The sequence below is a fragment of the Zootoca vivipara genome, chromosome 12 (genome assembly GCF_965207765.1).
Source record: "Zootoca vivipara chromosome 12, rZooViv2.hap1.1, whole genome shotgun sequence".
In the NCBI taxonomy this organism is placed as follows: domain Eukaryota; kingdom Metazoa; phylum Chordata; class Lepidosauria; order Squamata; family Lacertidae; genus Zootoca; species Zootoca vivipara.
Window position 1 is genome coordinate 42,957,266 of NC_142595.1, and position 12,869 is coordinate 42,970,134.

The following is a 12,869-nucleotide window of genomic DNA, read 5'->3' on the forward strand; positions in this document are numbered from 1 at the left end:
CACAGTGCCACCCACATCCCTAGTTTAAGTAAAATTGATAAAATTGAACCCCGAGGAACTCCACATGGAAGGCTCCACAGGGCTGAAGAGTACTCCTCAAGCATCAGCCTATGGAAATGGCCCTCCAAGAAGGCTCAGAACAACTGCAAAGTGCTCCTAACTTGGACAGCTGGTCCAGAAGGATACCAAGGTCAATGTTATCAGAAGCTGCTAAGAGGTCAAGGGGTATTAACAGGGACACATTTTCCCTGTCTCTCTCTGGACAGAGGTCATCATGCAGGGCAACCAAAGCTGTTTCTGTGACAAAATAAGAGATTGATCTGGAAAGCCAGTTTCCTCCAAAGTCACCTGGATCTGGTCCATGACCACCAACTCAAGAACCTTGCCCAAGAAATGGAGATTGGCAACTGGCTGGTAGTTACTTAGATTTTCTGACTCCATGGCCACAGGTTGTATACCCCCTGGCCTGGAAGTATTTCCTTCCATCCTGTACCTCAACTATGCCCTGAAATAAGTACCATCAGGCTGTGACCTAAACCAGTCAATGGATATACTATTTTTATTTTATTTTTACCCCAAACTTATTTTGTTTGGTCAAGGAACTCTCCTCCAGAGTTCCTTGACCAAACAAAAGCTATATGACAGAGGTCCCTCTTCTCCGATTCATGCAGATCAATTGAAGAAGATTATTCATCCCTCTCCATTCATCAAATGACTGACCAGATGACTGGGGAGGGAGAAGCTGAACCCCCAACAGATTGAAAAGCTGTGTGCATCCCAGGGTTCTCTTATTTAAGCTGGTGTCAAAATGGTGGGGTCTTGGAAGAGGGGGGATTAAACACTGTGGTCTGGGTAGGCAGGTACTGAGCTACGGTAACAATGAAAGAAAAATCAGGAAGAAAGGGGGATGCTTGTAAGCCACTCTGTTCATCACCCTCTTCTTCCCTCTACCATGGCCTTGCCAGGTCTTCCATTGCAGCTTGCCTGTTGTCCTCTGAAGAAGCGCCAGCACACTGGCAACAGCAGGCAGGCAATGGTGCAGCCTGCAGGAGTGATAGGGTCTAGAAGCAGTGGGTGTGGGTGTCTACAATGGCCAAGGAGCAGAAAGAGGTGGCAAGCACAAGAAAGAGGTGGGAAGACAGGTGAACTAATACCAGTGTACTGGAGGAAGCAAAGATCACCAGTGTTGAAGCAATGATTCTTCAACACCAACTTCATTGGACTGGTCATGTTGTGCGGCGACTGATGATCGTCTTCCAAAGCAACTATTCTATTCCGTACTTAAAAATGGAAAGCGTAGTGCTGGTGGTCAACAAAAGAGGTTTAAAGACTGTCTCAAGGCAAATCTAAAAAAAATGTAGTATAAACACTGACAACTGGGAAACACTGGCCTGCGAGCGCTCCAGTTGGAGAACAGCCTTTACCAAAGGTGTCATGGGCTTTGAAGAAACTCGATCTCAGGACGCAAGGGAGAAACGTGCTAGGAGGAAGGCACGCTTGGCAAATCCACACTGTGATCAACTCCCGCCTGGAAACCAATGTCCCCACTGTGGAAGGGAGTGTGGATCCAGAATTGGCCTCCACAGTCACTTATGGACCCATTGTTAAAACCGTGTTTTTGGAAGACAATCTTACTCGGCTACGAGTGATCGTCAAAGAAGAAGAGAGGCAAATGCCCAGTAGTGGTGGGTGTTAGATGCTCAGAAGCAGGTGTCTGTTGGAGGCAAGAAAGAAGACGTAGCAGCAGGGGTTGGCGGCACTGCCACAAGTTTTGTCTCAAGTGGCAAAATGCCCCTGCCTGCCCCTGCATACTCCTATACAAGGGGGAAGCTGCCCCTGCTCCATAATAATTGAAGTTCCCATTTGAATGTTGATTCTTTCTCATTTTGTAAATCCAGCCCAAGTTAGAAAAATCTTTCTTCCTTTCCCTCCCTCCCTCCTTTCCTTCCTGACTTATTTTTCTGTTGGCCTCATCTTGCTTTTTCTTAGCTCACCTGCCACTTGCAATCCCATAAACGACCACAGGTGGCTTCTATTGAGTTGTAATAACTACATTTCCTCTGTACTAGCACAGAGAAACTACAACAGTATTGACTCCTGCAGCCCATAATCATCAAAATTGCCATGGTTAATTCTACTTCTTTTCAAGTCCCTATAGATTTCCAGTGAACACGGCAAAACAATGAAGTCTGAATGATGTCGTTAATATTCCTTGCTCCATTTGGAGCTGGGTCTAGAGACAGATTTATACCCTTCCACCCTCCTGATTCTTTTCATTGTCAGGGCTTCCAAATCAACCTATGGTGTGATTGTTCTTGCTACTTCAGTAATCATGTTAGAAGAGTCAAATTGGTGACTGGGAGGTAGATTTTCAGTCAATATGGTACTATTCATGGTCTCAATATTAGTGTTCCTGCCTTATATGATATGCAGTGTTCCTGTTGCCACATACACTGCTGACACTCCTCTTTCTATTATGCACAATTATTATCATTCAGGAGATCTCATCATTGCTGGAATTATTTCTCAGATCTACATGACATTTGATTCAATGGATTTCAGAGGACATCCATCTGAGAAACTGATTGATGATATCATGTACGAAGTAGCTGTTTTTAATCATATCATAATATCCACAGGCATTCTGATCTGATGTCTTTGGGTTTATGTGGGTGGGGAGTGATTGCCAAAAAGACAGTCGATCTGCTTTTAGACTCTTCTTGGATGCGGCTGCATCTCAATTTTTTAAGTTAGCTCTTTCACTGTAGGGTTCAGGATTTCCATGCCACAAGTTATAATTGATGGAGGTTGGCTGGGATGCATACAACATTCCAGCCTACCTACATCAGTGAGGTGTAGATAGGCAAAACTTTGATCAGGTTTAATTGCTGTTTGAAGTACTTAATTTAACATTGGAATGGGAGAGATCATCAGGGGGTTTGGCTTGGGTGTTCATCAGTATGCGGATGATTCCCAGCTCTACATCTCTTTCAAATCAGAACCAGTGAAGGCGGTGAAGGTCCTCTGTGAGTGTCTGGAGGCGGTTGGAGGATGGATGGCAGCTAACAGATTGAGGTTGAATCCGGACAAGACAGAAGTACTGTTTGTGGGAGACAGGAGGAGGGCAGGTGTGGGGGACTCCCTGGTCCTGAATAGGGTAACTGTGCCCCTGAAGGACCAGGTAAGGAGCCTGGAAGTCATTTTGGACTCACAGCTGTCCATGGAGGCACAGGTTAATTCTGTATCCAGGGCAGCTGTCTATCAGCTCCATCTGGTACACAGGCTGAAGCCCGCGGACTGTCCCGCCAGAGTGGTGCATGCTCTAGTTATCTCCCGCTTGGACTACTGCAATGCGCTCTACGTGGGGCTACCTTTGAAGGTGACCCGGAAACTACAACTAATCCAGAATAGCATAAGTACAACAATAGCAACAGCTGATATAATGATCGACTTAGGTAATTTGATAGCAAAATCAAAAATTATTACCAGCCATCTACCCTTACCCCAAGGCTCTTTCCATTACTGGAATTCTGGTAGCTCATCATTCTATTACCAATGACAGTTTTCCTGCAACTTGCCGGAGTGCTGTCCTTTGCTACACAATACGCTATATATCGCTCTCAAACATTTAGAAAAACCAGGATGCCATAAGCTATCCTTGTGCCAAATTTAAATATTTAAATATTTAAAGTGAAAAAAAGGCCCTGCGATTAGCAATGTTGAGAAACAGGATCCAGAACTTCTTCAATAAAGAAAATCACTAATAAAATATTTGGTCAAACCGTTTGTAACTGTGAAGAAACCACTGAAATATAAAACTTCCAAAATAGAATTTATGGCCATTATAAAACATTTCTGCTTTTATTTATTGACAGGGACAACCCCTTTCTGTGTGTAATGACAATTGCCATCCAGGGTATAGGAAGATAAAGTTGGAAGGGAAGCCATTTTGCTGCTATCGTTGCCTCCCATGTCCTGAAGGGAAGATTTCAAATCAGAGTGGTAAGAAATGCAATGTAGAGCACTTCTTCAAATATAATGGGCAGTATCCAACTACTTAGATGTGCTCGGATAATGACTTTTGAGCTTCCCCTCCCTCATCTCGTTGTTGTTGTTGTTGTTGTTGTTGTTGTTGTTGTTGTTGTTGTTGTTATATCTATACCACCCCATACCCGAAGTTCCCCTTCATGGATCAATGCCTTGTTGTGGCGAAGGGGCTTGCATAACTCAGACAAGCTATGAGCTATGCCATGCAGGGCCACCCAAGATGGACAGGTCAGAGTGGAGAGTTTTGACTAAACGTGATCCACCTGGAGAAGGAACTGGCAAGCCACTCCAGTATCCCTGCCAAGAAAACTCAATGGACAAAGACAACAGGCATATAAAAGTTATGACGCTGGAAGATGAGCCCCTCAGGTCGGAAGGCGTCCAACATGCTACTGAGGAAGAGCGGAGGACAAGTACAAGTAGATTCAGAGCTGATGAAGCGGCTGGGCCAAAGCCGAAAGGACGCTCAGTTGCGGACATGCCTGGAAGCGAAAGGAAAGTCCGATGCTGTAAAGAAAAATATTGCATAGGAACCTGGAATGTAAGAACCATGAATGGAGGTAAGCTGGATGTGGTCAAAAATGAGATGACAAGAATAAATATCGACATCCTGGGCATCAGTGAACTAAAATGGAAGGGAATGGGCGAATTCAGTTCGGATGACTATCATATCTACTACTGTGGGCAAGAATCCCGTAGTAGAAATGGAGTGGCCCTCATAGTCAACAAAAGAGTGGCAAAAGCTGTAATGGGATGCAATCTCAAAAATGACAGAATGATCACGATACGAATCCAAGGCAGACCTTTTAACATCACAGTAATCCAAGTTTATGCACCAACTACTGGTGCTGAAGAAAGTGAAATTGACCAATTCTATGAAGACCTACAACACCTTCTAGAAATGACACCAAAGAAGGATGTTCTGCTCATTACAGGGGATTGGAATGCTAAAGTAGGGAATCAAGAGATAAAAGGAACAACTGGCAAGTTTGGCCTTGGAGTTCAAAATGAAGCAGGGCAAAGGCTAAAAGAGTTCTTTCAAGAGAACAAGCTGGTCATCACAAACACTCTTTTCCAACAACACAAGATACGACTCTACACATGGATATCACCAAATGGGCAGCATCGAAATCAGATTGATTATATTCTCTGCAGCCAAAGATGGAGAAGCTCTATACAGTCAGCAAAAACAAGACCTGGAGCTGACTGTAACTCATATCATCAGCTTCTTATAGCAAAATTCCAGCTTAAACTGAAGAAAGTAGGAAAAACCACTGGGCCAGTAAGATACAATCTGAATCAAATCCCTTATGAATACACAGTGGAAGCGAGGAACAGGTTTAAGGATTTAGATTTGGTGGACAGAGTGCCTGAAGAACTATGGATGGAGGCTCGTAACATTATACAGGAGGCAGCAACGAAAACCATCCCAAGGAAAAGGAAATGCAAGAAAGCAAAATGGCTGTCCAACGAGGCCTTACAAATAGCGGAGGAGAGGAGGCAAGCAAAATGCAAGGGAGATAGGGAAAGATACAGGAAACTGAATGCAGATTTCCAAAAAACAGCAAGGAGAGACAAGAGGGTCTTCTTAAATGAGCAATGCAAAGAAATAGAGGAAAACAATAGAATGGGGAAAAGCAGAGATCTGTTCAAGAAAATTGGGGATATGAAAGGAACATTTCGTACAAAGATTACCATAATCAAGGACAAAAGTGGTAAGGACCTAACAAAAGCAGAAGACATCAAGAAGAGGTGGCAAGAATACACAGAGGAATTATACCAGAAAGATATGGAGGTCTCGTACACCCCAGGTAGTGTGGTTGTTGACCTTGAGCCAGACATCTTGGAGAGTGAAGTCAAATGGGCCTTAGAAAGCACTGCTAATAACAAGGCCAGTGGAAGTGATGATATTCCAGCTGAACTATTTAAAATTTTAAAAGATGATGCTGTTAAGGTGCTACACCCAATATGCCAGCAAGTTTGGAAAACTCAGCAATGGCCAGAGGATTGGAGAAGATCAGTCTACATCCCAATTCCAAAGAAGGGCAGTGCCAAAGAATGCTCCAACTACCGCACAATTGCGCTCATTTCACACGCTAGCAAGGTTATGCTTAAAATTCTACAAGGCAGGCTTAGGCAGTATGTGGACCGAGAACTCCCAGAAGTGCAAGCTGGATTTCGAAAGGGCAGAGGAACCAGAGACCAAATAGCAAACATGCGCTGGATTATGGAGAAAGCTAGAGAGTTCCAGAAAAACGTCTACTTCTGCTTCATTGACTATGCAAAAGCCTTTGACTGTGTCGACCACAGCAAACTATGGCAAGTTCTTAAAGAAATGGGAGTGCCTGATCACCTCATCTGTCTCCTGAGAAATCTCTATGTGGGACAAGAAGCTATAGTTAGAACTGGATATGGAGCAACTGATTGGTTCAAAATTGGGAAAGGAGTACGACAAGGTTGTATATTGTCTCCCTGCTTATTTAACTTATATGCAGAATTCATCATGCGAAAGGCTGGACTAGATGAATCCCAAGCCGGAATTAAGATTGCCGGAAGAAATATCAACAACCTCAGATATGCTGATGACACAACCTTGATGGCAGGAAGTGAGGAGGAATTAAAGAACCTTTTAATGAGGGTGAAAGAGGAGAGCGCAAAATATGGTCTGAAGCTCAACATCAAAAAAACCAAGATCATGGCCACTGGTCCTATCACCTCCTGGCAAATAGAAGGGGAAGAAATGGAGGCAGTGAGAGATTTTACTTTCTTGGGCTCCTTGATCACTGTAGATGGTGACAGCAGTCACGAAATTAAAAGACGCCTGCTTCTTGGTAGAAAAGCAATGACAAACCTAGACAGCATGTTAAAAAGTAGAGACATCACCTTGCCGACAAAGGTCCGTATAGTTAAAGCTATGGTTTTCCCAGCAGTGATGCATGGAAGTGAAAGCTGGACCATAAAGAAGGCTGAGCGCCGAAGAATTGATGCTTTTGAATTATGGTGCTGGAGGAGACTCTTGAGAGTCCCATGGACTGCAAGAAGATCAAACCTATCCATTCTGAAGGAAATCAGCCCTGAGTGCTCCCTGGAAGGACAGATCGTGAAGCTGAGGCTCCAATACTTTGGCCACCTCATGAGAAGAGAAGAATCCTTGGAAAAGACCCTGATGTTGGGAAAGATGGAGGGCACTAGGAGAAGGGGACGACAGAGGACAAGATGGTTGGACAGTGTTCTCGAAGCTACGAACATGAGTTTGACCAAACTGCGGGAGGCAGTGCAAGACAGGAGTGCCTGGCGTGCAATGGTCCATGGGGTCACGAAGGGTCGGACACGACTGAACGACTAAACAACAACAACATACCCGAAGTTCTGTTCATGAACAGCCCTGGAACCTTGTAAATCTACTCTGGATTTTCCCTCCGCCCTCCAGAGCAGGTAAGAGTTAGATGTGGAGATAACACACAGAGAGAAGAGAACCCTGCATTTCATTGCACAAGCAGAAATTATTGCTGCAGTGCATCTAATTTGTTTCTGACTGCCAATTGGAATTAATAATCCAAACTATTGATGTATATATCAGGCTCCACAGGCATTGATTGATTGATTGATTTTTTTAATTTTTGCTATTTCAAAGGTGACATAACCATTGCTGATGTAACAAGTGTCGTCACTGTATCTTTTTTGTATCAATTTCTGTAAGGGCTTTATGTGGGTGGTTTATTTTTTTAAAAAAAAGTTGTTAACTTTTAAAAACTTTTAAAAAAAAATTAAAACAAATTTTATTAGGAAAATTCAACAATATTACATATATATTACAAACATATTACAAGCCTAACCTTACATACACTATTTCATACATTCTTATTTGGAAATACAATACTGACTGCACACATCTACATACTCATTTCCCCCACCACCACCCGATGTGATAGACTTCCAATCACATCAGCTCTAATTTATTTTACATTCCATTACTTTCTCTTGCATACTGTTATCTCTATACACTTCTTATCCTTCTTTACTATAAATACTAACTAATACTAATTAATATTTCATATATCATTTTCATCTTCCTGTTTCTCTATATCAGACATCCCCAAACTTTGGCCCTCCAGATGTTTTGGACTACAATTCCCATCATCCCTGACCACTGGTCCTCTTAGCTAGGAATCATGGGAGTTGTAGGCCAGAACATCTGGAGGGCCGCAGTTTGGGGATGCCTGCTCTATATGTTTATTACAGAACTTGTCTTAATCTGATATAAGTTCCAGCTTTTCAATATACTTTTTAAAATATTCTTTAAACATCTTCTATTCTTTCTCCGTTTTTTCTTTTGAAACCCTTCCAATATTCCCAATTAATTTGACCAAATTATAATATTCTATGAATTTTGCTAGCCACTCTGTTTTCGTTGGTATCTGGACACTTTTCCATTTTTTTTGCTAACAGTAGCCTCACAGCCACTGTTGCATATAGATACAATACCTTGTCTGCTTCCTTTAAATTTACTGGCACTATTCCCAATAGAAATCCTTCTGGCATCTTCTTGAATATTCATTTAAATATTTCATTAAAAATAAAATCCCAACATTGTTTAATATTAGCACAGTCTCACCAAATATGCATCATGATTCATGATTCAAAAATGTTTTTAAATGTAGTACTATATTTTGTTGTAAGGCATCTGAAAGCTCAGGGGGAAGGGTTGGTAATAAAGTAAAATAAAACCAATCAAATATAATATAGAACATGATTTCAGAGAAATATGGTGGAATTCATTATAACCAATCTGATGACTGAGGGCATTCCCGGATCACTGATAATTTGAGGTTTTTGGCAGACATAATACTGGGTAACGAGATCATCCAAAACAGAGGGCATCTGATCTGCATGCAGAAGGTCACAGATTCAATCCCAGCATCATCTATCAGAAATGCTGGAGAGCCATGGACAGTCTGCGGAGAGAATTATGAGCCAGAGAGATCAATAGTCTAATCTGCTATAAGGTAGATTCCGGTGTTCCTGTGTTATGAGAAGATTTCCCCAATATAAATACACTTATTTACTATAAGGAAGATGCTTCTTCTACCAAATGAAACGGCTTCCTCCAAGAGAGAACAGTGACTGTTTCAAAGAAACTCCACTGAATGTAATTTGTTGAAGAAAAAAGCTTGGCTTTTACATTTATGTGAGCTTCCTTGATTCAGGACTTCATAGTACTAACGCTTAAATACTGCAGGGCACTATGTATTGCTGTTTTTATTTTAAAGAAAACCATGTTTTGCTTTCCAGACATGGATGCGTGTTTTCAATGTCCAGAAGACCAGTATCCAAATGACCAACATGATTCCTGCATTCCGAAATATACAAGTTACTTATCTTATGAAGAACCTTTGGGATTATGTTTCGCTGTTTCTGCTCATTCCTTATCTGTTCTCACGTTTTTGGTACTCAGAGTCTTCATTAAGTACTGGCATACTCCCATAGTCAAAGCCAACAACAGGGACCTCACCTTCGCACTCCTAATATCCCTCGTGCTCTCTTTCCTTTGCGCTCTGCTCTTCATTGGCAAGCCTAATAAGGTGACCTGTCTCCTTCGACAAATTACTTTTGGTCTCATCTTCTCAGTGGCGGTTTCTTGCATATTGGCCAAAACCACCATAGTGATTTTAGCTTTCATGGCTACCAGGCCAGAGTCCAGTATCAGGAGATGGGTGGGGAATAAATTGGCCATTACCATTGTTCTTTCCTGCTCCCTAATTCAGACCAGTCTTTGTTGTGTGTGGCTGGCAACATCACCCCCATTCCCAGATCTAGACATGCGCACAATGACTGAAGAGATTGTGCTTGTATGCAATGAAGGTTCAGTCACCATGTTCTACTGTGTCCTGGGCTTCATGGGCTTCCAGGCCACAATCTGCTTCATTGTGGCTTTCCTGGCTAGGAGATTGCCTGACACGTTCAATGAAGCCAAGTTCATCGCCTTCAGCATGTTGGTCTTCTGTAGCGTATGGTTGACCTTTATCCCAACCTACCTGAGCACAAAAGGGAAATACATGGTGGCTGTGGAGATCTTCTCCATTTTGAGTTCTGGTGCTGGCTTACTGCTCTGCATCTTTTCCCCCAAATGCTACATTATTCTGCTTAGGCCTGACTTGAACAAAAGAAAACAGCTGATAAAGAGGCCAAACTGAAGGAATTTAACTTTTCTTATTCTTTAATTTGCTCATTTCAAACTTGTGTCTCCATACACACCTGCAAAATACTAAATCATGTTTAGATGAAAAGCCCATCGGGGCATGTTGATTATTCAGGTGTGGTAGAGCAGGGAGATCATATGGAATAATGGGCATGGCTGGCCTGTTATGTGAACAATCTCCTATGGTAACAAATGATTACCTGGGAACTTACTGTCTTCAGAAAGTGGGACCTGCATATAGATTAAACTACCATTCACTTTCCCTGGACTTAACCAGTCCCTCATCTCACCACACTTTCAAGACATTTTTACTCTCAAGGGACACCCCTTTTGTCTTTCTTTGCCTCTCAAACATTCCTGTCCATCCTTGGACTTTTATGTGGCTGCAGAGCAGAATGGCTGATGACTCAATAGCTGAATTAATTAAGACACTTTTTCCATTGGAATGAGCAGCTTGTATTATTTGAAATCCCACTTGATTAGACAATGCATCCATACATTTATGCGTGCAATTCAAAGGCTAGATTTGTATTATTATTAGTACACAAAGCTGGTGGTGTTACTGTTGGTTTGCTCCTATATTATTGTTTGTAAAACACCATATGGTGTTTATATGCATATTGGAAACCACCGAGAAATTTTAAAAGCAAGGAAATGCAAGCATGTCAAGTGAATTTTGTAATAAAGCACAGGACTTGTAATGAACATCTGAGACTGGTGATTCTTGATCATATTTGGATCTTTAGTTAACAAAACAACAACAACAACAACAACAACAACAACAACAACGGTTGCCGATAGTCACAGTCTTCTTCCACATTTTTTGAATGCTGATACCAAGAAATGGAAAAGAAACACAGAGTTGAAATACAAGAGATATTCAGGTGAGGTTTAATGTTCTTGCAATTGAAAACTTCCATTCTGAAGAGTTAGCTGCCATCAAAAAGGTCTATTTCATTCTTCTCCTGCCCAAACTTTGTGCAGAAATAACTTTTTTCTGGGGGTATGCAGGGGTACGCATACCCCTAAACATTTTGTGAATCTTTGTACTTTTGTCCATTTACTGTATTTATTTTTCCTGATTTGAACTATAAAATGGTGATTTTCTTGAGTCAAAATGAGAGTTCCAATAAACATTTTTAAAGAAAAAAAAGGACTGGAAATAAAATGGTAAAAAAGGTTATCAAATTAGTATTAATACTTGAGAAACAGGATGAAAACTAAGATGGGGGTTGGAGCTTTGCATGCTAAGAGAATGGAAGGTGTTTGTAAAGGAAGCAAATTAGATTGCAGGGCAGCTAAATAAATTCTTTACACCTTCTTTCACTGTGTAGGGTATACTGCAGATACTAGTGCCTGAACAGATATTTCCAAAAGAACTCTCAAGTAAAAAAAGGGGGTGAATGTCCAGACCTTCCTGGAAAACTGCAATTCACAAGCCTCTCCTACTTAAGCTGGTCTTGGAAGAAGGGGCATCAAATGTACTTGAGGGCTGTATTACGCCTTCACAGGAACAGATGGCCCATGAGGCACTATGCAATGGTTTCCTCAGGGTGGCAGGTTCCTAAATATTCCCGGTGCTCACTGAGTCCTCTTGCTCCTCTGCAAGTGCAGCTGTGTCCCCCTACCATGACAATTCAACTGAATGACAGAAGTATTGGCTCACGTGTCCCATAATCATCAAAATTGTCATGGCTAATTCTAGTGTGGTGTAGTGCTTAATAGCGGTAGACTCATAATCTAGGGAACCGGGTTCACGTCTCCGCTCCTCCACATGCAGCTGCTGGGTGACCTTGGGCTAGTCACACTTCTCTGAAGTCTCTCAGCCCCACCCACCTCACAGGGTGTCTGTTTTGGGGGAGGAGGGAAAAGGAGATTGTTAGCTGCTTTGAGACTCCTTTGGGTAGTGATAAAGTGGGATATCAAATCCAAACTACTGCTCCTCCTCTCCTCCTTCTATTTCTTTTCAAGTCCTTCCTTCCTTCCTTCCTTCCTTCCTTCCTTCCTTCCTTCCTTCCTTCCTTCCTTCCTTCCTTCCTTCCTTCATTTCCCTCCGTCCCTCCCTCCCTGCCTGCCTGCCTGCCTTATTTTTCTGTTGGCCTCATCTTGCTTCATAATAATTGAAGTTCCCATTTGAATTTTGCTTCTTTCTCATTTTGTAAATCCAGCCCAAGTTTGAAAAATCAATCTTTCTTTTCTTTTCTTTTCTTTTCTTTTCTTTTCTTTTCTTTTCTTTTCTTTTCTTTTCTTTCCTTCCCTACCTCCCTCCTTTCCTTTCCTTTCCTTCCTGCCTTATTTTTCTGTTGGCCTCATCTTGCTTTTTCTTAGCTCACCTGCCACTTGCAATCCCATAAATGACCACAGGCGGTTTCTATTGAGCTGTAATAACTACATTTCCTCTGTACTAGCACAGAGAAACTACAACAGTATTGACTCATGCAGCCCATAATCATCAAAATTGCCATGGTTAATTCTACTTCTTTTCAAGTCCCTATAGATTTCCAGTGAACACGGCAAAACAATGAAGTCTGAATGATGTCGTTAATATTCCTTGCTCCATTTGGAGCTGGGTCTAGAGACAGATTTATAGCCTTCCACCCTTCTGATTATTTTCATTGTCAGG

General features: G+C 42.0%; 1 protein-coding gene across 1 annotated transcript; it reads left to right on the forward strand.

The window, feature by feature from the left end:
* Window positions 1-9,341: 9,341 nt before the first annotated feature.
* Window positions 9,342-10,241, forward strand: LOC132592979 (vomeronasal type-2 receptor 26-like). The gene has a single exon (XM_060281297.1). The coding sequence runs from the start codon at window positions 9,342-9,344 to the stop codon at window positions 10,239-10,241; it is 900 nt and encodes a 299-aa protein (XP_060137280.1).
* Window positions 10,242-12,869: the final 2,628 nt, after the last annotated feature.

Excerpts from the sequence above, each read along its gene's own strand:
- LOC132592979 (XM_060281297.1), top strand. The coding sequence starts at position 9,342 with ATGGATGCGTGTTTTCAATGTCCAGAAGACCAGTATCCAAATGACCAA.